Source organism: Myxocyprinus asiaticus, chromosome 11, assembly GCF_019703515.2.
Source record: "Myxocyprinus asiaticus isolate MX2 ecotype Aquarium Trade chromosome 11, UBuf_Myxa_2, whole genome shotgun sequence".
Classification (NCBI taxonomy): Eukaryota; Metazoa; Chordata; class Actinopteri; order Cypriniformes; family Catostomidae; genus Myxocyprinus; species Myxocyprinus asiaticus.
The window spans coordinates 50,419,857-50,445,003 of record NC_059354.1 but is presented as its reverse complement, the minus strand read 5'-3'; the positions used below and the strand labels follow the sequence as shown (position 1 = coordinate 50,445,003).

The following is a 25,147-nucleotide window of genomic DNA, read 5'->3' as shown; positions in this document are numbered from 1 at the left end:
TGGTTTACAAGCTGAAAATAAATAAAACATAAAACAGTCAAAAACGTGCTTTGATCTAAAATCACATTTCTATGTAAACAGCCCATTATAACTTCTTATGTCACATTTGAAGGTTATCCTAACTTTAAGATGTTATTTATGAAGATTTTTAAGAAAAAAAATTGAGAATTTGAATGCTTCTTAAGTTTTTTCTTAAGAATAATGTTAAGCAAAAAAAAAAGATAAGACATTTCTTCATGAATACAAAATACTCTTAACTTTTTAAGTTCGAAATGAAGAAGAAAAATGGTAGTTAAGAAGAATTTTCTTGAGAACATTCCGTGAATCCAGCCCCAGTTCAGGTCATATTTCATACTAAACATCACAAGAAAAAAAAAAAAGGTATATTTTGCATTAAGAAAATAAAGCCTATTTTTATGATCATTAAGATTTTTTGGATTGATTGTTTTTTTTTTTTTCTTCTCATTCTTGTAGTTGGAATGTGTAAAGAAAAATAAATCAATATAATAATAATAATAAAAATGATAGTATTATACATATACATATACATTATATTATATATATACGGTTGTGCTCAAAAGTTTGCATACCCTTGGAGAATTGGTAATATATGTACCATTTTTAAAGAAAACATGAGTGAGCAGGCAAAACACATTTCTTTTATTTCTTATGGGATTCATATTCAACTGTAGGTTATAACAGAATGACTCAATCATAAAACAAAACATGGCAAGAAAGAAAAAAAATGAAATGACCCCTGTTCAAAAGTCTGCATACCCTTAGATCTTAATACTGTGTATTGCCCCCTTTAGCATCAATGACAGCGTGCAGTCTTTTGTAATAGTTGTCTATGAGGACCCAAATTCTTGCAGGTGGTATAGCTGCCCATTCGTCTTGGCAAAATGCCTCCAGGTCATGCAAAGTCTTTGGTCGTCTTGCATGAACCGCACGTTTGAGATCTCCCCAGAGTGGCTCGATGATATTAAGGTCAGGAGACTGTGATGGCCACTCCAGAACCTTCACCTTTTTCTGCTGTGACCACTGGAGGGTCAACTTGGCCTTGTGCTTAGGGTCATTGTCATGCTGGAAAGTCCAAGAGCGTCCAAGAGCGTCCCATACGCAGCTTTCGTGCAGAAGAATGCAAATTGTCTGGCAGTATTTTCTGATAACATGCTGCATTCATCTTGCCATCAATGTTCACAAGATTCCCCGTGCCTTTAGAGCTCACACCCCCCCAAAACATCAGTGAGCCACCACCATGCTTCACAGTGGGGATGGTATTCTTTTCACTATAGGCCTTGTTGACCCCTCTCCAAACATAGCACTTATGGTTGTGACTCTATTTTGGTCTCGTCACTCCAAATTACAGTGTGCCAGAAGCTGTGAGACATGTCAAGGTGTTGTCGGGCATATTGTAACCGGCTTTTTTGTGGCATTGGTGTAGTAAAGGCTTCTTTCTGGCAGCTCAACCATGCAGCTCATTTTTGTTCAAGTATCGTCGTATTGTGCTCCTTGAAACAACCACACCGTCTTTTTCCAGAGCAGCCTGTATTTCTCCTGAGGTTACCTGTGGGTTTTTCTTTGTATCCTGAACAATTCTTCTGGCAGTTGTGGCTGAAATCTTTCTTGGTCTACCTGAACTTGTCTTGGTATCAAGAGATCCCTGAATTTTCCACTTCTTAATAAGTGACTGAACAGTACTGACTGGCATTTTCAAGGCTTTGGATATCTTTTTATATCCTTTTCCATCTTTATAAAGTTCCATTACCTTGTTACGCAGGTCTTTTGACAGTTCTTTTCTGCTCCCCATGGCTCAGTATCTAGCCTGCTCAGTGCATCCACGTGAGAGCTAACAAACTCATTGACTATTTATACACAGACACTAATTGCAATTTAAAAAGCCACAGGTGTGGGAAATTAACCTTTAATTGCCATTGAAACCTGTGTGTGTCACCTTGTGTGTCTGTAACAAGGCCAAACATTCAAGGGTGTGTAAACTTTTGATCAGGGCCATTTGGGTGATTTCTGTTATCATTATGATTTAAAAAGGAGCCGAACAACTATGTGATAATAAATGGCTTCATATGATCACTATCCTTAAATAAAAGAAAATTTTTTTGCATGATCAGTCATATTTTCAAAATCAATGCCAAAATTTCACAATTTCTGCCAGGGTATGCAAACTTTTGAGCACAACTGTGTATGTATACATATATATATATATATATATATATATATATATATATATATATATTATACACACACACACACACACACACACACACACACACACACACATATATATATATATATAATTATAAAAAAAAATTAAATTCTTTTTTCTATTGATTTTGGGGTGAAATGTGAGCTTGACGTGTTCTTGACAGGTTTCATAAGATTCAAATGTCTGATTCATCGAGTCCTCTGCCAAACATTTTAGGTTGTAAATATTATGTAACATGGCTAATGACTTTCACTACAAACCAGTAATGGATTTATTGTTTTTGCAAACACAGTCAAATCAGGCAAGCGTAGAGTAACAGGAATCCAGATCTACCGGAGGAAATTATGATTATACATCAGTGATTCATAGACACACAAAAGACCACATGCAATGTGTGAAGGAACCTTGTTGTGTCTGTCTCAGCTGTAGTTTGATCTCTTCAGTGTGAGAGGTCATCCAGCGTGTCCGTTCCTCACACTCCAGGAGCTGAGCTTTCAACAGCGCACACTGCTGAACCTTCACAAAGACACAAACACTCACGCTTTACTATGAGCTGATCCTAAATACTGTACATTTAAACGGGAAAATATATGTGGGTGTTTCTTCAACTTCAGGCACTTTTAACTCTGTGGACTTCTAGACAGTCTTATATAAACATGTTTCACACTCTCACTAGTTGATTTAATTGGTCTACTAACAATGTCCATCAGTGTGTGTTCATGCATCACAGGAGATTTATTCAAGTCATGAAAATTCATTTCAATGATGCTGATGGAAATGACATTAACACTTTTCATTTGTCTTGCTGAGACTAATTTAGCTAATATTTGATGCATCCTAAATACACACAATTAAATCATATTTTCACACTTAATTTGGACAAATCACAGCTTGATTGGAAATGACGGCCAATAAAAAAAAAAGTGCTATTTCTCTTGATTTTTCTTAGTTTTGTCTCATATTTCATCTGAAGCATGCTCTTCACTGACACTTTTGTCCTCTTGGTTAACAAGTACACTAACTTTTGACAAAACTGTATCAGGGGCTAAATTGTTTGGTGTGCTGGAAATGACGCCACAACTGTGGGACAGTCGTAATTTTGCAACATTAGATATAAATAATTTTCACACAATAAATATTGAAATGGTTCGTTTATTTCACTCTTTCTTCAGATGTTTTAAAAGTAACATGCTAATGTAATAATTAATTGTAACTCATTGTTTAATATTGAAAGTCTGGGCCTGAAGGCTAAAACAGTCAAATAAAAGACATTTGAAAAGTACCAAAAATAAACGATGAAGGCCTGCTTAAAAAAAAAAAAAACAAAAAAAAAAAAATGGCCAATTCAGTTTTAATGAGACCGTCATATAACAAAAAGAAACCTGTTTGTTTTAATAGAAATCAACTCCTGGACATGAAAGTGCATTAAAAAGGTGAATTAAATGAATCAATAATCTGACTTGATGCTAAATGCTTTTCAACAGAAAACTGCATTTAGGTAAATCTCATAAAAACATATTCAGAATCATAAAGAAATAAGAAGTTATTTTTTGCATAAAGAAAATAAAGCCTACTGTATTTTCAGACAAGCGGTTTTCATAATGCATTTTACTTGCATAATTGAACACATTTCCAAATGAAAGGATACTCAAGATTGATTGATTTTGTTTGATTGGGAATTCATTGGATTGTGAAAAGTGAGTGTGAAACACCAGAATGGATGGGTTCATGACGTCAGCCAAAAGTGTAAATAGTTTCAGAAGAAGAGCAAGTTACTATGAACTCATTAACCTAATGCAAAATAGGATTTCTTGCTTGTTTGTTTTTTTGGGAGCAATATGTTCTTGACAGGTTTTATGAGATTCAACCATAAAATGTACGGTCAATTACTCAACACACATACTGTCACTTAACTGAAGGACTTCAATAAAACAAATAACTAAAAACATGTCCTCAAGAGTTCAGACCCACCTCATACTGGAGCTGCGTGTGTAGCACTTGTTTCTGCGTCTCAAACTCCTCCTCGTCCAGTCTGCGAGCCGTCTCGAGTCTCTTGAGCTCCGTCTGCAGTGTCAGCTGCTCTTTAGACGGTGCGCTGAGATCTAAACCAGCAGCACAAACACATCACATGATCATCACATCTGAATGAAGATGGATTTTCTATATAAACACAGCCTGTCGTGGCAGCTGAAAAGTCTAAATCAATGGCAGAAATGAGCTCATCAGTCAAACAGTGAACTTTTGGTGTGATTTTTGGAAATCGTATTGATTTTTCATGGGTTATAATTTCAGAATAGTAAAACAATTTTAAACATAATGTTACTATTGTCACGACTGTGTATACATATGATTAGAAACATAATCATTGATTTCTCAGAAGTTGCATAAATCCAGCCAAGAGAGCAAAACCTGGCAAGTGGAACGAACGCAAACAGACAGTGATGATTTCTTCTGTACAATGGCTTTTATTGCATATTTAGTCTGCAAATGTTTGTTGTTGTTTTTCACCCTTGGAATAGATGCACAAACAAACAAATCACGACCTGCTAAAACATTATTGAGAAATGGAATCAGTTAACAGTTGCTGATTCACCACTTGGACTTGGAAAAATAAACATATCGGCTGTTACAAATGGCAAAACAACACTTGATTTCAACCCTCCTGTTGTCTTTATAAATGAGCCCTACCTTTGGTCCTCCTACTCACTTTTGACCTGAAACAGCAAAGGTGTAACCTTTTTTTTTTTATGATGATGATGATCCCATTTCTTCAATAAAATGATGTTTTTATGCCTTTGAGCTTATTTACATGTCAATTTCTCAATTTTACCACTAATTTGCATATGCAAATAAGCAAATTTATGAAACTTTAGTAAAACCTACACTTCTATAAGTTGAAACATGAAGAAAAATTGAGAATGTGACATACTATATTGGAGGTAGATTGCTGCCATCTGGTGAACAAAATATAAATAACATGACTTGAAAATCATGTCGTGACAATAATAGCCAGTAGGTGGCGGCAGTGTTCTATACAGCCGCCTACCCTGTAGTCTGATGGCTTGTTGTAACCTAATTTTACCACAAGTTATGCATTTGGATATATATTTAGACATTATCAAACTATTATTTGTCAAAGTTTAGCATTTTAAAATAGCTTTGAAGTGTTTTTGCAGTTAACAGAAATGAACTGCAAAATTGTGAAAATTCAATTAATGTTTAAAACAGAAGAATCAGAGTAAACATTTTGCAATTTCAAACTTTCTATTGCAAAAATTTATTTTCAATTTAGTGAGGTGAACAACAATAATGAACAACAATAAATGCATAAAAAGAACAAAGAGTAAACAATATAAAAACAGTAAATAATGATGCAATGTCTATGCATTTTTTGCACACCATACTGGTTTTAATGTCACTTGGGAGACAGTCCGCACACATTTTTCCCCCTGTGTGTGTGTGTGTGTGTGTGTGTGTGTGTAAGAAAAAAAACTCTTTTCATCTTACTATCATCTTTTCAGTCCATTTGAGTAAATCTAAGGCCTTGTTCAGACTGCCACTAAAAATCAGATTTTTTTGCATATCCAGATGAGTTTTGATAGTCTAGACAGCAAAAAACCACATGAAATCTGATCTTTTCAGATGCGTCTCAGTCCGGACGCTCTGGCTGCTCCAATCGGATTTCAAATGGTCTTTTGCGTCACTCTTAACGCGACACACAACGATGACATCACAAGTTGGTGACTGCAGCACGGAACATCACCATATTTACCAGTCTCCTCCGTCGTTGAGTTTTTCTTGTGCGACAGAGGACTTCTGCACCGCGACAGGACAGGGCGCGAGATGATGCACCTCCATTTTTCCCGCATCTGTTTTGAAAGCATCGTCACGTGGGTACGCATACGTCCTTGCCATAGCAACCCATGCAGATAGGTTGGTTATGTCTGAACGCGCAAATCTGATTTGATCACTTGCAATTAATAGTGTGGACACCTGAAAAGATCTGGTTTAACAAAAAATCCGATTTGCCTGCAGTCTGAACATAGCCTATTAAGACTTGGTGATATATTGAATATTCATTTGTATTTGTGATCATTTTGCTAGAGATGTCAAATTAAGCGACATCATGATCACTAGGGTTGGGAACTGAGAACTGGTTCCAAGTTATGTTAGCGATTTCCGATGGAGCAATTTTTCTGCCCATGAGGACCCAGTAAGAACACACTCGGTCAATGTTTCCTGTATTTGCTATTCAGTGGCACAGCAACGCTATCTGCAGCGTGAAACAGTGTAGCAGAGAGAAAGTGGGAATGCTTCACCTTGTCTGAGTCTCTGGTTCTCCAGCTGGTTCTCCTCTATCTGTTGTCTCATGAGTGTAATGTTTTTGTGCAGCTCGAGTGTTTCTCTCTTCAGCGTTGGATAATCACTCATGTTCTCCAGTCTCTCTCGGAGCAGATTGTTCTGTTGTGCTAACAGAGACGCATGCGACCTCACCGACTCCAACTCGACCTACAACACAACAGTTCAGGACAGACGTTCATCCAGCATCACATTTCGCCTGACAACTATTACGCAAATATCTGCAATCAAAACAATCTAATCGGTTTAGTTCACGTCACGTACAGTGTAAGTTTAATTCACATACTGTACACCTTATGAAGAAATCATTCATTCATACTGAACTTAGAATAAAATAGGATTTCCTTTAAGGGTTCGTAAAAAAGCATTGCACATGGGCAAAATGACGTGAATAATCCTGGCACTGATGTGCAAAGACTATTCAATACTTTCATGCTTCTTGACGTACTTTAGTAAGGACTGACTATCCAATCGGGAATGATAAAGTCCGTTTACCTTTAAAAGTTTGAGTTCTGATAAGTGTCTCTCATGTTCTTCTGCTTTTGCATCAATAACTGCTGACTGTTCCTGCAGACGAAGCGTTTCTGCTGCAAATGGGAAAAGTCGACACTTAATCAACAATAAAATCTACAGTACGGACAGATTAATAAAATTAATTCCCTATAAACAAATAATAAATAATGCAACTCAGGTCCACACTGATGATGATATAATTAAATGCATTAATGTGTAATATTAACTGTTGCTTTGAACACAAACACATACCTTTGTTCTTGTTCTCATTTTCAGTCAGCTTTTCAGTTCTCTTGACGTAATCTTCCCTGAGCTCCAGCTGGTGTCTAAAATAACACAAATATTCAGTTTGCAGTGATTAGAGGTCGACCGATAGTGGATTTTGCCAATACCGATAACAAAGGTGGTGTAAAAGGCTTATAACCGATTAACTGGCCGACTGATTTATTGAATGTTACAAATGTTTCTTAGTCTTTTGTTACTGTGACGTGTGCAGATATAGAGGCAACAAGAGCCCAAAATGAATAAAAAATTAAGATATGGTGCATAATGTGGGACAAGCCCAAAACACACAAGGGACTCTTATTTTATTGCCTATATATTCACCAGATGAGGTTTAATTAGAAATAAGGTTTATTATTATTCGCAAGATGTGAAGTTGGCGACACGATGTTTGTGCTGACGTGGGGCGTTTCCATACAGTTGCATTCTTCAATTTAGAACACGTCATTATCTAATCAAAATAACAAAATATGCATTGAAGTGAGAATAAAAATATAAATATAAATGAATGTTGTCAATAATGAAAGACATACATTTTTGCAGATTAAGGTTAGTTCCAAACAGCAAATATCGGCACCGATATATCGGTTTTACCGATTAATCGGTCTATCTCTAGCAGTGATATCTATAAATAGGATATTTACATAACACAGAGAAACACGCAAGCCAAATGTACTTTTAATCATGTGCTAGGTATGAATTACTGATATCTGTAATTCAATTTTCACTAGTTAAAATGCCAATTCTTTTTCTCTCCCCAATTTGGAATGCCCAATTCCCGCTACTTTGTAGGTCCTTGTGGTGGCGCGGTTACTCACCTCAATCCGGGTGGCGGAGGACAAGTCTCAGTTGCCTCCGCTTCTGAGACCGTCAATCCGCGCATCTTATCACGTGACTCGTTGTGCATGACACCGGAGACTCACAGCATGTGGAGGCTCATGCTACTCTCCATGATCCACACACAACTTACCACACGCCCCATTGAGAGCGAGAACCACTAATCGCAACCACGAGGAGGTTACCCCATGTGACTCTACCCTCCCTAGCAACCGGGCCAATTTGGTTGCTTAGGATACCTGGCTGGAGTCACTCAGCACACCCTGGATTCAAACTCGTGACTCCAGGGGTGATAGTCAGCATCAATACTCGCGGAGATACACAGACCCCAAAAATGCCAATTCTTGATATCAGGAATGGAATAACTACTAGTAAAACATTTTTATCAGCCATTAGTTTTGGACTAGTAAAAACATTCATTCTTGATATCAAAAATAGGAATATATACAGTACTGTGCAAAAGTTTTATGCACTTGTGAAAAATGTTGCATAGTGAGGATATCTTCAAAAATAATAACATAGATAGTTTTCATTTATCACTTAATGTCATACAAAGTCCAGTAAAAATAAAAAAAGCTAAATCAATATTTGGCGTGACCACCTTTGCCTTTAAAACAGCCCCAATTCTCCTAGATACACCTGGACACAGTTTTTCTTGGTTGTTGGCAGATAGGATGTTCCAAGCTTCTTGGAGAATTCGTCACAGTTCTTCTATCTATTTCGGCTGTCTCAAGTGTTTCTGTCTCTTTATGTAATCTCAGAATGACACGATGTTCAGTGGGGGTCTCTGTGGGGGCCATGACATCTGTTGCAGGGCTCCCTGTTCTTCTATTCTAATCTTTTCTATTTGCAAAAGTAATGTTTGGGAGTCTAACATTTATATTTCCTGTTGACACACTAAAGCTGAAGATATAAATAACCATCTTAAGATAAATGCTTTTGTGAAACATCTTATGTGCCTAAGGCTTTTGCACAGTACTGCATATATATATATATATATATGATATCTGTAACTGCATTTTCACTAGTAGAACTCTAAAATGATCTGTCATTCACTCCTGTTCAAAACACCATAACATATATTTTAATTATAATTAATTTCTTACTAGTTGGATTTCAAATACACATATCAGCTATGTACTTCTTACTAGTAAAAATAATAATTTCTATATCAGTAATTACATTGTTACTAGTATAAATATCCATCCCTGATACCAACAATTGAATTACAACTTGTGAAAATGCTTCATTTTTTATATCTGTGAATGAATTTCAACATGTTAGATTTGGTATTTCAAACATCTGGAAACAGATTTCAGATATCGATAAATTGATGAGTAATTAAAAATATCTTAAAAAGCTAGTTACTAGTTACAATCACATTACAGATATCTGAAATTAACATTGCAACAATGAAAACTGAATTACAGATGTCAAAAATGAGCAATTGTTAATATCAGGAATGGACAGTTGCACTAGGAACAAATTAATTAACGAAAACAAAAATAGGCTACATAGCTAACGCGTGTATTTGGGAATTTTAAGTAGTATGAAATGAATTATAGATATCTGTAATTGCATTTTGAACAGGAGTGAATGGCAGATCATTATGAAATTTTACTAGTCAAAATGCAGTTACAGATATATGATGTTGGAGGGTTCGAGGAGGCTGATTGCACCACCTTTAGTGAGCCGCTGGCACCCCCCTTTACATGGCGCCCCTATGCATTGCATACCTTGCATATATGTTTTTTGCGCCTCTGCCCGAGACAACGTTCATTTACTGTTTACTGCTTCACTTGATGCTGTAGGCAACAGATGACGAACCATTTAAAATTAGCAAAAAATGCTACGCAAACAGATTTCAAGAAGAGGCAAACATTTGTCTTGAACATCAATCGATGACGAATAGAGCTCGCGAGCGCCACGCAGTCTAACTGCGTATCTGTGGAAACATCGCCAAGCAAAACCGCTCTGTTTATAATATGTCTTCTGAAACATACCATGAAACCACACGCAAAAGGGGCACATATTGTGTTTGCCATCAGTCACTGTTCGGCTGTTTCCCTCACATGGAGAACGTAAACAGCGTGGGAAAGTTTCTTCGACTGTACAAAGCGCATGAATATTTAATGAGGTAAGCACTGAGGCATTATATGACTGGTTGGCTGTTGATAAACGACTTTATAATGCCACATCGTTTCACACTGGATACATTTGACACAGCTATGCGGGGTTAACCTTGCACTGAAGCAGGGTTTCATAACCCCGGGGGAAATTACAAGTGTTAAATGTTGCTTTACCCAAGGTTAAAAGTGTACAATTAAAAAAAGATGATAACCCAAGGTAGGCGCTGTGTGAAAAGCCCTTGTGTGGGCTAAAATGTGCCCCTCTGAATATTAAGCCTTCTAGAATTTAAAGAAATAGTTCACCCAAAAATGAAAATTCTGTCATCGTTTACTCACACTCATGCCGTCCCAGATGTGTACGACTTTCTTTCTTCTGCAGAACACAAATGAAGATTTTTAGAAGAATATTTCTGCTCTGCAAGTCAACAGGGTCCAAAACTTTGAAGCTCAAAAAAAGCACAGAGGCAGCATGAATGTAATTCAGTTGTCTTCTGAAGCGATCCATTCAGTTTTGGGTGAGAACTGACCAAAACGTAACTCAATGTTCACTATAAAAGCTTGACATCAGCGGTCTAACTGGAAATCCTGATTATAGCTCAATTACACTTCCTAGCACCATCAAGTGCACATGCGTTTAGCACTCAAGTAATCGAGCTTGATGTCATGATCGTGTCTAGAGTCTGCAATGACAAGATGTAAAGTGTAGGAGTTATATTTTGATCTTTTCTCACCAAAAACCGATTGGATCGCTTCAGAGACGTGGATTTAACAACTGGATTACTTTCATGCTGCCTTTATGTGCTTTTTGGAGCTTCAAAGTTCTGGTCACCGTTCACTTGCATTGTATGGACCAACAGAGCTGAAATATTCTTCTAAAAAACTTCGTTTGTGTTCAGCAGAAGAATGAAAGTCACATATCTGGCATGGCATGAGGGCGAGTAAATGATGACAGAATTTTCATTTTTGGGTGAACTAACCCACTTGTCATAGAGAACGCTTTCCACCATCCCATCAATTCCACATGGTTCACCCAACTTGTTTTTTTCTCACTGAATATTCTGATCAGCTCATAAACACATCACATTACTGAGTTGCGAACACGTTTAATGCTTACGTTTAATTGCCCTCTCTAGAGTCTGCAAAAAAACAAATAATGCACCTCGTTTTACAAGAGCGCCATCTGCTGGTCTGATGAACATCAGTCATAAACAACAGAAAAAATCCTTTTAATAGAATCGAGGTTTCGATTAAAAATTTAGAAATGTATTTGTGATGAGGAGGAGGGCGTGGCCGGGCCGTGATGGAGCACGGCGCTGAATCAGCTGATCAGAGAGAGAGAGAGAGAGAGAGAGAGAGAGAGAGAGAGAGAGAGAGAGAGAGAGAGAGACGCACACGGCCGCATTGCATGTGTGCCTATGTTGGTTTTATGTTGAGTTTCTTATTAAACTTTATGTTTACTGTTCAGCCGGTTCCCGCCTCCTCCTTGCCCGTCCTTATACTGTTACAGTATTGTAAAGTATTAGTGTGATGCTCTAAGACAACATTTGAGCTCACTTCATCAACTCGCTCTTCAGTTTCTGATTGAATGCGTCCTCCATGCTCTTCAAAGACAGTTCTCTCCTCCGAAGAAGATCATCCATGGTTGTCACCTTCTCCTCATGTAGCTTACATGTCCTGTCGTGAGATTCAAATAATTTTCAGGGGTATTATATGCACGATTCTGGCATCTAATGAAAGATAATAGCAGTTTTGGAGGACTCTGATATAACTGTACAAACCCAGTTATTACTCACTTGTCAAAGGCTTCCACTCTCTGTTTTAGTTCTGCCTCTCTGCTCCTCACCGATTCAATGTCTTTCAGCAGCGCTTGTCTTTGAGAATAAATCTCCTTCTCCTCTATCTGAAGTGGACAGAAGATTGGAGGTTTAATAGTTGGAGCGAAATGAAGTTAGTTATTATTTGGTGACAGTGCGAAGGCTGCGTACCTCCTGTTGTTTCTGTAATCGCTCGATGGCGTTTCTCTCTCGATTCATCAGCGCCTCCGATTTGTGCTCATACGTTCTCTCCATGTCTCGTCTCAGCTCCAGGATTTCCTTGCGAGATTTCTCTTGCTCCTCTCTCTTCACCTTTGTGATCTCCACATCCATAAAGTGCTGCAGCTGCATTATGATGGTGAAAACAAACACTGCATCACAATTCATCACATCGTCATGTGTGAAAATGTGTAATGTGCAATGTACAGTTATTAGAAAAGGAAAGCTCGTCAAGACAAACTTTGAATGTTGGCTTGACAAAGACTTGTCTGAAAGAAACAGTTTGAAGTTTATGTATGTCTTATGTAGTTATTTATGACTTGCTATGTGGTTGCTAAGGTGTATTGAGTAGTTGCTAGGGCAGCATTTTGAAAAGTTGGCAAGTTCTATTTAAGCTAAAACAATTTTAAAAATACTTTCAGAAATGTTTTTGTCACAGCAGGATCATTGAAATGAACTAGCGAAGGCAAAACTATGGAGCTAAAACAATGACAAAAATATTTGAATCTGACATTTGTTTGTTTGAATTCTAGACATGTGAATTTTGTGGGGTATTTTAAACATTTGTATATTTTAACAGCAGACTATTTTGTTTGTTTTCAATTTTTTAGAGGTGGAATTTAAATTTCAGATTAATCGAATTGCAGGTTCAAATTTTCAGATTAAGAAAATCAGATCTTGACATACAAATCTCTCACATTCAGATTGTAAACAAACTATGCCAAAAGTCAAGCAAAGCTTGGTTATATATATATATATAGGCTTCGGTACGATATCAGCCCTGGTACCTCGGAATCGATACTAAATCAATACTATAATCAACTAATAAAAAGCCTCAGATTTTTTATGAAATTATACAGAAAACTACTTGAATAAAAGAACTGCATAAAGTCTCACAGATACAAATTTTCCATTTTAAATGTTATGATCAAATGATGTTCAAATTGACACAGATAGCTTTAATCAAATAAAAATATAATTATATATATTTTGTTTTTACAAAAAAGTGCAATTTTATTTTTGGTAAAATAAAATGTTGCACAACAGAGCTGCACAGTATTAATGAAAACATTAATTAAAAAAACTCTGATTACCTGTGGCACAAGGCTGCTATGATATTTGCTGATATTGCTTACAAATAATAATAATATTAATAATAATAATAAAAAAACAACAACCATTTAATATGATATAATTGTTATTATGAGTATTATTGGTACTTTTTGAATATTACATTTGTATACAGTAGTAATATTTTTCTGTCTTCAATTTCACGCATCCTTTTGAATAGAGCTTTCATGTTAGCGGGACTTTTATTTTGACAGACCTTTGAGTTCTTCCTTTTTTGACAGGTTAGTTATATCAAGCTTCCCATTAATGCTGAGATAATCCCGTCGTGACTCTCGAGCTGAAATCTCCGAGCTGCACCGGAGGAGTTCATTTAAGTGTTAACAGCCGTTTATACTCTAAACACACTGCATGAAAATTAAGCACCAGTAGTGTGTGTTGCGTTTGTGTGAGTGTGTGAAGCAGATGACAGAGCGGCACCTCTCGTTCATTCTGTAGCATGCAGTGCATGTGACTGTATAATATTTAATTAAATTACATCCTTCTGCTGTTTAATGATCACACTTAACCATACCCAGAGGTTTTTTATTTTATTTAATTTTCAGATCGTCATTGATTTCATCTCCAATTTATCACATCTCATATCATTTTTCTACTGACAGCATACTGTAATATGGTAACGAAATCAGCAACAAGATGATATCGTACTGTTCAAATTTTTCTGGTATCGCGATACTTCGTTAGTACTGGTAAACCGCGCACACACACACACACACACACACACACATATATATATATATATATTTTATACAGCTAATTCCACCCCAAAAAATACAAATCTAAACAAATAAATCTGTTTAAAAATTTTTTTTGTAAAATACACAAAAATAATCTTTTGTTTTGTTAAATGTCACGTCTAGAATTCCACTTAACATATTAGAAAAAAAAACAAAAAACAATTTATCTACAGTACCATATATATATATATATATATATATATATATATATATATATATATATATATATAAAAATGTTTCGCTAACAAACACCACATTACAGAAGTAAAATGAGTTGTGAATGATGTCACGCTTACAGCTGCTACATTTACTCTGTTATATTTACTTGAGTAACTTTTTGGAGAAATTTACTTTTATGAGTAGGTTTAATGGTGGGTACTTTTTACTCTTAGTCAAGTAAATTTTCAATGACATTTTTTTTTACTTACATTCATTATAATGGCCATCGTTGCAGTCGCTAAATTACTGGTTTTAATCCAATGTGTTAATAAATGCGTAATTTATTGGGCGATTTTTAAATGGGACTTTTACGGCACCAGAACTTTACAGCTGCGATCTGTCGCTCCGTCACACAGTTTTGTTGAATGTCGCATGTTCAGAATTCAAATGAACTCATTTCAGGTTCAAATACTTTTGTCATTGTTATAGCTCCACACTAAATAGCGTTTTAAAATGGTGAAAATCTTACAGGAACTAAGATATACCCTTTTTACTCACAGATTTGTATACATTTACAATTTAAAATCTTAATGTTAATAAAAGAAAGGTCCATGGAAATATGTTAGCTGCCCAGGTGTCAGAGATACAGACCTTTGCGTTCAGCTCCACCTGAGCTTGCTCCTGGATCTCCTTCCTGTATTCTGCGAGCTTTGCCTCGACTGACGCCCAGCGGTCTCCTCTGTGTCGCAGACCTTCATACTCCTCATCAATCAACTGCATCTTCTCAACTGCAAACCATGGTCAACATGAGGTGAGAGTTTGTTAGGCTTTTTTATATCATTTCTTGTCACAGAAAAAAATAAAAATAAATGAACAATAAGGTAGCTGGTGGGTAAAACATAAAGCCAAGATGGAGTCTGCAGCCTTTTTATGCCTTTTCTGCACAGATTTTGGGGTCAAATCTTCTGAATGGATTTAAACGTGTTAAAATGTGTCAAACAGAGCTGAAAATTATACACTCTTATTGGCAGCTGAAAACAGAATCAAATTAGCCAACATACTTTACCCTTAAATGCATGGGTGTTTCACCAAACATCACTACACACCTCGGGTCTTTAATGACCCGGCACATACTGTATATCTGTCACAAATGCATCTACAAAATGCCCAGATAGTGTCCAATTTTCAAAACATTTCAAGACAATTAGAAAATAATAGAATAGAATATATTCACTCAGTCTAAATAGACACACAACTTACATTATTTCAGTAGTACACCCAAATGACAATATCCAAATCATACTGTTCATGTGTTAAACTTGCTATAGTTTACTTCCACATTGCTTCTTCGCCAAATAGCAATGTCAAATGTAGATCTAATCAATCACTGAAACAACAGCGCCACCTTGAGTAAGAAATGGCATGTATAATAAGCATGTACACGCATCCGAGATCCTGATAATTCACCATTTTCACACAGAAAATAAATGTGTTATAGTACTCATTTGTCTTTCAATAAACAAAGAAATACTGTATATGTGTCTTGTGATATTAAACTTGTACTGATGTGAAATAATCATACAAATATGACTTATGGAAGTGCAAAAAAAAGCAAGCAATTATTGACCATATACACTTCTGGTAATTAAGCAGTTATAAAAAATAATTTTGTGCAATTTTGCCCTTTTTTTTTTTTTGCTACACTATTCAGAAGAAAAAGGTTGAGAAATACTAAAGAGGTGTGGGCATAACTCGAAAAAAAAAAAAATGGATGGATGAGGTACAGTGGGTGGAATGAGGTCCCGGGTCACTATGCATTAAAGGGTTGAAGGAATAATTCAGATTTTGTTTGGGTCTGTTTTTCACTTTTGAAGACTTGGAATGCAATGGATATGATAACTGTATGGACTACGTTTACATAACTTTCATGATAAATGATGACAGAATTGTCTTAGTCCTACCGAGAGATTCTTTATGTGCTGGTGTAGAGGTGGTCTGCGTAGCTGTATCACAGCGCTCTCTAGAAACATGATAGTCGGTCAACTCTGTGAGGAGACTCAACAAGAAGCCTGTAGGGAAAATCCATCTTCATCACAGAAATGGTACAGCTGATTCAACAGATTTGTCTGCATTTGAGGTCAACGCGAAATGCTATTCACAACCCAGTTTTATTTCCATAATCAGACATATTTCAGAATGAATGAGAAAATGAAGGGCGGGACTTTTATCCATCGAGAATTCACAGGAGCACTGAAGAACTGTTTAGGAATGTGTATTAGGAAAGTAATAATATGATTTTTATTTTTATTACATTTGATCCTCTTTTCTCCCCAATTTGGAATGCCCAATTCCCACTACTTAGTAGGTCCTCGTGGTGACGCGGTTACTCACCTCAATCCGGGTGGTAGAGGACAAGTCTCAGTTGCCTCCGCTTCTGAGACCGTCAATCCGCGCATCTTATCACGTGACTCGTTGTGCATGACACCGCGGAGACTCACAGCATGTGGAGACTCATGCTACTCTCCACGATCCACGCACAACTTACCACACGCCCCATTGAGAGCGAGAACCACTAATCACGACCACGAGGAGGTTACCCCATGTGACTCTACCCTCCCTAGCAACCGGGCCAATTTGGTTGCTTAGGAGACCTGGCTGGAGTCACTCAGCATGCCCTGGATTCAAACTCACGAATCCAGGGGTGATAGTCAGTGTCAATACTCGCTGAGATACCCGGACCCCAGTAATATGATTTTTTGTTTGGGGGGGGGGGGATTTTTCCCCTTTTTCTCCCAATTTGGAATGCCCAATTTCCAATGCGCTCTAAGTCCTCGTGGTCGCATAGTGATTCGCCTCAGTCCGGGTGGCGGAGGACGAATCCCAGTTGCCTCCATGTCTGAGACAGTCAACCTGCGCATCTTATCACGTGGCTTGTTGAACTCAACTCGCGTTGCCACGGAGACATAGCGCATGTGGAGGCTTCACGCCACCCACCGCGGCAACCACGCCCAATTCACCATGCGCCCCACCGAGAACAAACCACATTATAGCGACCATGAGGAGGTTACCCCATGTGACTCTACCCTCCCTAGCAACCGGGCCAATTTGGTTGCTTAGGAGACCTGGCTGGAGTCACTCAGCACGCCCTGGGATTCGAACTAGCGAACTCCAGGGGTGGTAGCCAGCGTATTTTACCACTGAGCTACCCAGGCCCCCTAATAATATGATTTATTAACCAAAGTACTTGAATTATTTAACTTACCTTTCTCTCCCTTCTGGATATTTGATATCTGTTCACACATGAAAGTATAAGAAAGAACCGAATGTGTTAAAGAAAGGCAGTGACTAATTCTACTGTCATTTTTACACAGAACAAATAGATGTTTAATTACCAGAGCTTTATATAAAGGCAAATGAGGGCTGATTTTAATTAGCTGAAGAAGATCTCTGGTTGACAACACCTTGAAGTCAAACAAACAAGCAAACTGTCATTGACAAATCTACACTGAACTTTATTATAATGTGTATATAGCCACATCAAATCACCTTGTCTTTGTTCATTCCACTCTCTGGATAGAAGACTGACAGTGTGTAGTCATATCCGACACTCCGCAGGTGATCTATGATGACGGAGTTGCATGCAGAAACTAACACAGAGTCAGTGTGAGCTGCAGCTGGTCTGAGAACAGTCTCTCCTCGACGCACCGGCTGCTGCAGCTCCTGGATGAGCTGATTCCGGAGCTGCGTCTGGGTAACAGGCAGAGCAAAATATAGAAAAAACATGAGATTCTCTACTTTTGACGTCGAAATGTAAACAGGTATAAGCACAACACATGCGGATATTAGATAAGCCGGTAAGAACGACAGTAAAGGTGTGGTTACATTCAACGTGAAAAGGGCAAAAACATGCGTGTATATTTTTTTTGCTTTAACCGCTAAATAATATTGGCATATGTGCATTTATCATAAAGCCAGTGGTCAGGGTCCTAAATGAGTTTTTTCCTTGCCACAGTCACCTTTAGCGTGCTCACTGGGGGCTTTCAGACATTAAAGCATGATTTTTTTTTCACAGGACTGCTTTGAAACGATGTACGTATTGTTTAAAACTGCCATACTAATAAAAATGAAGAATAAATGCAGTGCTGCAGTTTGTTACTTTATTATAGAGCTCTGCTTTTTGTCAGCCAATTTTGTGTCATTTAAGATTTAAAATAAATTGAATGAATGTCAAACTCTCTACAGGTGCTCTCAGTAACTTTTGTCTTTGTGTCATCTTGGACTTACACTGACACCTAGTGGCTTGGATGCAGAAGCATTTAAAATCAATAGTTTTAAGTTTCAGAAGCTATTGTAGAAATGTAGTATTCACAGTCAGTCATGATTACTTTAATCAGTGAGTGAAAGTGTCCAATAACAGGACGGTTACTGAGATTAAGCGAGTAGCATTCGGCTGGTCATGTGATTCTAACATGTGCGGAGTGGACCCTCTCCATGTAGAATAAAACCGCTTTTATAAGGTTACTGATATGGAGTCTTCATTTTAATGTGAGTGCTCATGATTTTCTACATGCAGTACTGTGCAAAAGTCTTAGGCACATAAGATGTTTCACAAAAACATTTATCTTAAGATGGTTATTTATATCTTCAGCTTTAGTGTGTCAATAGGAAATATAAATGTTAGACTCACAAACATTACTTTTGCAAATAGAAAAGATTAGAATAGAAGAACAGGGAGCCCTGCAACAGATATCATGGCCCCCCACAGAGACCCCACTGAACATCATGTCTGTCTGAGATTACATAAAGAGACAGAAACACTTGAGACAGATTAAATAGACAGAAGAACTGTGGTGAATTCTCCAAGAAGCTTGAAACATCCTATCTGCCAACAACCAAGAAAAACTGTGTCCAGGTGTATCTAGGAGAATTGGGGCTGTTTTAAAGGCAAAGGTGGCCACACTGAATATTGATTTAGCTTTTTTTATGTTTACTGGACTTTGTATGACATTAAGTGATAAATGAAAACTATTTATGGCATTATTTTTGAAGACAGACATAGTGAGGACACTATGCAACATTTTTCACAAGTGCATTAAACTTTTGCACAGTACTGTATATTGAAAAATTACAATTCATGTCTTTAGAAGTTAAACTTTTTTTAATGAGAAAAAATACTGAGTGTACCTTTAATAAGTTTAAGCAAAACATTTTTGGGCTCCATTCTTTTTTTAATCATATCATGGAATTTGTGCATTATTACATGCCTAAAAGACAGATAGACAGTAAGACAGAAAAAAGACAAACAGACAAATAAATAAATAAATACATAAATAAATAAATAGACAGACAGACAAGCAAACAGACACATAGATAGATAGACAGATAAATAAATGTTCAGACAGACAGATAAATAAATAGACAGACAGACAGACAGATAAATAAACAGACAAACAGGCAGATAGACAGACAAGACAGATAAATAAATACAGACAGATAGACAGACAGATAAATAAATACAGATAGATAAATAAATAAATAAATAAATACATCAACAAAATAGTATTTAAATAAATAAACAGCCAGACAGATAGATAAAACAGATATAGTGACAGACAGACAGACAGATAGAACAGAAATGTTGGCAGACAGATAGACAGACAGACAGACCAGAAATAGTGACAGATAGAACAGAAATGTTGGCAGACAGACAGATAGATAGATAGATAGATAGATAGATAGATAGATAGGTAGAACAGAAATAGTGACAGACAGATAGACAGACAGATAGATACACAGATAGACAGATATTTTGTCATTTCTGGTCATTTTGTTGATTTATCAACAGACAGACAGACAGACCGAACAGAAATGTTGGCAGACAGATAGATAGACCAGAAATAGTGACAGACAGATCGACAGACAGACAGATAGATACACCGACAGACAGATATTATACAGACAGGCAGACAGACAGATACACAGATAGATAGATAGATCTTTTGTCATTTTGAGTCATTTCTGGTCCTTCTGTTGATTTATTGTCAGACAGACAGATAAGACAGATAGATAGAACAGAAATAGTGACAGACAGACAGACAGACAGATCGACACAGATAGATAGATACACAGACAGACAGATAGATCACACAGATAGATAAATACACACACAGACAGACCGATAGATAGATAGATATATATATACACACACACACAGACAGACAGCCAGACAGATCGACCCAGATAGATAGATAGATACACAGACAGACAGATAGATAAATACACACACAGACAGACCGATAGATAGATATACACACACACACACACACACACACACACAGACACAGACACAGACAGACAGACAGACAGACAGACAGATATTTTGTCATTTTGAGTCATTTTGTTGATTTATCAACAGACAGACAGATGGATAGGTAGAACAGAAATAGTGACAGACAGATCGACAGACAGACAGACAGATAGATAGATAGATAGACACACCGACAGACAGATAAATATTAAACAGACAGAAGACAGATAGACATATATTTTGTCATTTTTAGTCATTTCTGGTCATTTTGTTGATTTATCAACAGACAGACAGACAGGCAGACAGACAGACACACAGACAGACAGACAGACAGACAGACAGATAGTGTCTGTCACCTTCAGTGTGTCCAGAACTCCGCGACTCTTGAAGGTCTGATACAGCTTCTGTCGCATCTCATCCGGAGACAGACTCACCTCTTTCCTCACAGACATCTTCATGTAACTCGATCAATCGACGATGTTCCTCTTTAAAGCGCCGTTCATGTTTCTAACGGCCAACAAACTGTTGAACTTCCGGCTTTGTCTTGATCACGTGGTGCGTATCCTCTCATCCCATTGGCTGTTTGTGAGAGCACCGGAAACGGGAAATGTTGTGCTCAACAATACGCGATCTTCAGTCCAGTGTTTATTCTTTATTATTCTACAGAACATCAACGGTTTTAATAGAATTAGAATGTATCATATGTAAAGAGAATCTCATGCGTCCAGTGACACTGAAGGTGTAATTGCAGTGTAATGTGTTCATTCCTGTTTTTATTCTAAACTGAATCATTTGTTCATCTGAAGATTAACAATGTCAGGCAGTTTTTATTTTGTTATGGTGGGTCATCATGATAATCCAGTGTTCGAGATGGAGTTTCTCCCTTCTGGAAAGGCAGAATCAAAGGTTTGTGACGTGTGAATATTAACTAACATTACATGATATCAGTAATTAATAAATAGTGCTGTATGTCTTGTGACAGGATGACCACCGACACCTGAATCAGTTCATCGCTCATGCTGCTCTTGATCTAGTTGATGAAAATATGTGGTTGTCCAATAACATGTACCTGAAGACTGTGGACAAGTTCAATGAATGGTTTGTATCTGCCTTTGTCACTGCTGGTCATATCCTGATCAAATACTTAATGTCATTTAAATCATGTACATAATTTAAGACTGTACAATAGTGAAAATGCTTTTCCACTATCTGTTTTTATTTTTCTTTTATTTTATGCAGTCTTGTACAATCTTGTATATCATTCAATTAATTACAAATAATATTATCAGCATACCTATTTAACCCTTGTGCGTCAATTTAAAAATCCTCAGAGGACAAAAATGTCCATGTCAAAAAACTGCCATAATTATATTATATATTAATATTATTTTCCACTTTCAATGCGTTATTTTTTTTTAACCAACATCAGTCCTGGTCATAACTACCAAACATTCATTCATTTTCAGGATTTTAACCCTTTAAATGCCAGTTTGTTTACATAATGCCACTGTTGTTTTTTACACACACGCACACATACAAAACACACTCTGACATCCATACCAACACACACACAATTTTAGCTGCATCATTTATTCAGTTGTCCTGCAGTGCTCTATAATACAGCAAACAGAGAATAGGGGAAAAGCATGTATTTGCTCCATAGGCTAAACATGAGAAAAATGGCGCCATCTGGTGGAAAATATTACAAATGTAAATTTTGAAGCCAGGGCTCCGGAATGAAAGCATAATATCATATAATTCATGATTTTATGCTTTAATGGCACTGGGATCAAATATTGCAGTTTTAATGGGTTTCAATGGGGACATTTTTGTCCTGAAGGTCCTGAGTGTAACTATTTTGTGTACACAGTGTATTATAGATGTATTATAGGAACTGAGGTTGAAATATCAAAATTCCCCCAAAAATACACTCCTTTGGCAAAATTTATGCTGTTGGCATTAACACAGCCAAAATGATGGAAAAAACAAATCCCGAAGGTCGCACAAGGGTTAAGTTAAAAATGTAATAATGTATTTGGTAAATCCCCCCTTTGCTTTACTAACAGTTGCTTACATTCAATTAGTGTCCTAGAAGTAGTAAAGAATCTTTAAAAATGTATTTCTCAGTCATAACTTTATTCCCAGTTTTATAAATTAAAGATTTTTCATATGGTCTTCTATATAATATTGGACTTTTGATTCAATCACTTTGCATCAATGATTATTCCTTAACATTTGCTTGTATACATATGAGATTTATTATGCTGCATGATGTTCGACAAGAGGATGGAATCAAGAACTTCTTCAACGATGTGTATGATCTGTACATCAAGGTACAGCATATCTTATGTCATACTGACATTCCATAGAAATGCAATGAATTAGTTAAAAAAAAAATGTGTTTTTTTTACCCAGTTTGCGATGAATCCCTTCTATGAAGCCAACGCTCCGATCCGCTCCACAGCCTTCGACAGGAAAATTCAGTTTCTTGGGAAGAAGCATCTCCTTAGTTGATTTGTTTTCTCTACGATTATACGTATCATGCATTCATTTGTGTTCTTTCATTTTGCCCTCATGCATAATAAACATACAGGCGTGTTGTCTAAATGGTCTTGTTATTTTAGATACAACTCAAGAGCATTTACCACCTAATGTTGTGCAACAAATAATGAAGTTCTGGGAATACTGGGGTTATGTAATTTCTGTGCACCAAATGGAATTGCAAAAATAATAAGAAGCCCTGCCCAAAACTCACAGCATTGCTTGAGCCATTGTTGTGACAGTATTTTGCAATTCTCTTTGGTACCGCTAACTGCACATTTCACATGCAAAGTCTATAACCTATGGTGAATTGCATGAGGAAGATGCATTTAAGTTTCAAACTTCAGACTGGTTAAAAACTTGAGACAGTGAAAATGTAGCTACTATATATGACAACGTCAAATCAAATAAGCATTGTTCAATTTTTCTGCTTTAATTTCAATTAAACAATCTACATTATCAATATTTTAGTGCTTCTTTTCAAAGTAAGTGCTAAGTATTTTCACCTTATCCACAGTTATATGTTCATAAGTATTTATATTTGGCACACTCTACACAGTCTCGTAATGTTAATATATTAGAAATCACTCAGACACAGTGTATGAAACTCTCTTGCATGATAGGAGCTACGTTAATCATATAGATACAGGGAAAAATACTATACAAAACACAGAAATTGTTTTCTTTTTGTCATTTTTGTCCTGCTTTCCAGTAAAAATGTCTAAACATCCTTAAAACAAGATACATTTTCATGAGAAGCAAAATTTAAAAAGACATTAAAGGAATAGTCCGGGTTCAACGCAAGATCAATCGACAGCATTTGTGTCATAATGTTGATTTAATTTTCTTTAAAAAAAAAAAGCACAAATCTGTGTTCCAGTGAGACACTTACAATGGAAGTCAATGGGGCTACTTTTTGGAGTGTTAAAAGGCAGAAATATGACGCTTATAATTTTATAAAAACACTTACATACAATACATTAAATTTGTTTAAATCTTCGTTTTTACAGTCCGTTTACAGTGTTACATCATAATACCAACAAAGCTAAAAAATTGTCTATATCGTTCCACAGATGTGGTTAGTAAGTGATTTTATGACAGTAAAATCATGTTAACACACATATTGTTTATGTCTTGTGTCTATACTTTTGAAACAGTGAGTATTTTAATGTTTACAGATTATTGACCCCATTGACTTCCATTGTAAGTGTCTCACTGGAACACACATTTGTGTTTTTTTTTTTTTTTTTTAAGAAAAAGGCTAAATTAAAATTATTTTTCAATGTATTTTTATGCCACAAATGTCGTAGAATGAGCTTAACTTTTATCAAATATTCCTTTAAGAGAATACATCTTGAAGTTATTTTTCAATTGGCAAATTGTTTTTTTTTTTTTTAAGGATAAGCTTTAAAATGTAAAAACTCATGAACAGGGTAGAAAAACAAACTTAATGAGACTTCAGAGAATATAGCTTGAATTAAGTTTATTTTTCTACACCATTGTGAACTTTTTCATCTTCTGGTTTTAAGCAAAAATCTGACTAAATTAATAAAGAGATTTATGCTTAAAACAAGCATAAATGTATGCTTTTTTTTAAATTTTTTTATTAACTTTAATTCAAGATCTATTCCAGAGTATTAAGTACACTGCAAAAAAATAAATAAAAATACTTACAGGGAATTTTTGTCTTACTTTCTGGCAAAAATATCAAAGCGTTTTTAAAACAAGAAAAAATGACTTGAGAAGCATATAATGGCAGAAGATATTAAGTCTTGTTTTCAGAGAAATCTAACCAAATTTGGTGGAGTTTATGTTTATGACAAGAAAAAAATATTTGCCAATGATGGAAGAAAAATAAACTTGTTTCCTCTTTGAATCGAGTTTTTGGCAAATCGTTT

At 36.3% G+C, this 25,147-nt stretch overlaps 2 protein-coding genes across 3 annotated transcripts in view; one reads left to right on the top strand and one right to left on the bottom strand.

Moving 5' to 3' along the window:
• The window catches only part of ofd1 (OFD1 centriole and centriolar satellite protein), a 33,403-nt gene extending 12,190 nt beyond the window's left edge, over positions 1-21,213 (bottom strand). The window contains exons 1-14 of one of the 2 annotated variants that reach the window (XM_051710602.1): positions 21,065-21,213; positions 17,948-18,148; positions 17,794-17,862; positions 17,664-17,691; positions 16,363-16,470; positions 15,053-15,189; positions 12,330-12,503; positions 12,138-12,244; positions 11,899-12,018; positions 7,349-7,422; positions 7,079-7,170; positions 6,544-6,733; positions 4,196-4,326; positions 2,629-2,740 (exon numbers count right to left, since the gene is read on the bottom strand). In XM_051710602.1, coding sequence (XP_051566562.1) covers positions 2,629-2,740; positions 4,196-4,326; positions 6,544-6,733; positions 7,079-7,170; positions 7,349-7,422; positions 11,899-12,018; positions 12,138-12,244; positions 12,330-12,503; positions 15,053-15,189; positions 16,363-16,470; positions 17,664-17,691; positions 17,794-17,862; positions 17,948-18,148; positions 21,065-21,166 — 1,645 coding nt within the window. In that variant the 5' untranslated portion in view covers positions 21,167-21,213. The remainder of the gene's footprint in view (positions 1-2,628; positions 2,741-4,195; positions 4,327-6,543; positions 6,734-7,078; positions 7,171-7,348; positions 7,423-11,898; positions 12,019-12,137; positions 12,245-12,329; positions 12,504-15,052; positions 15,190-16,362; positions 16,471-17,663; positions 17,692-17,793; positions 17,863-17,947; positions 18,149-21,064) is intronic. The other variant, XM_051710603.1, reaches the window with a different exon arrangement.
• Positions 21,214-21,302: 89 nt separating this feature from the next.
• On the top strand, positions 21,303-23,714 carry trappc2 (trafficking protein particle complex subunit 2). The gene is made up of 4 exons (XM_051710707.1): positions 21,303-21,614; positions 21,691-21,839; positions 22,960-23,041; positions 23,124-23,714. The coding sequence occupies exons 1-4, from the start codon at positions 21,522-21,524 to the stop codon at positions 23,220-23,222; spliced, it is 423 nt and encodes a 140-aa protein (XP_051566667.1). The 5' UTR covers positions 21,303-21,521; the 3' UTR covers positions 23,223-23,714.
• Positions 23,715-25,147: the final 1,433 nt, after the last annotated feature.

What these genes read in the sequence shown, in the direction of transcription:
- trappc2 (XM_051710707.1), top strand. Translation starts at nt 21,522, where the DNA reads ATGTCAGGCAGTTTTTATTTTGTTATGGTGGGTCATCATGATAATCCA. An exon ending in CTGGAAAGGCAGAATCAAAG is followed by an intron (nt 21,615 to 21,690) that starts GTTTGTGACGTG and finishes GTCTTGTGACAG; the next exon opens with GATGACCACCGACACCTGAA. An exon ending in TGTATGATCTGTACATCAAG is followed by an intron (nt 23,042 to 23,123) that starts GTACAGCATATC and finishes TTTTTTACCCAG; the next exon opens with TTTGCGATGAATCCCTTCTA.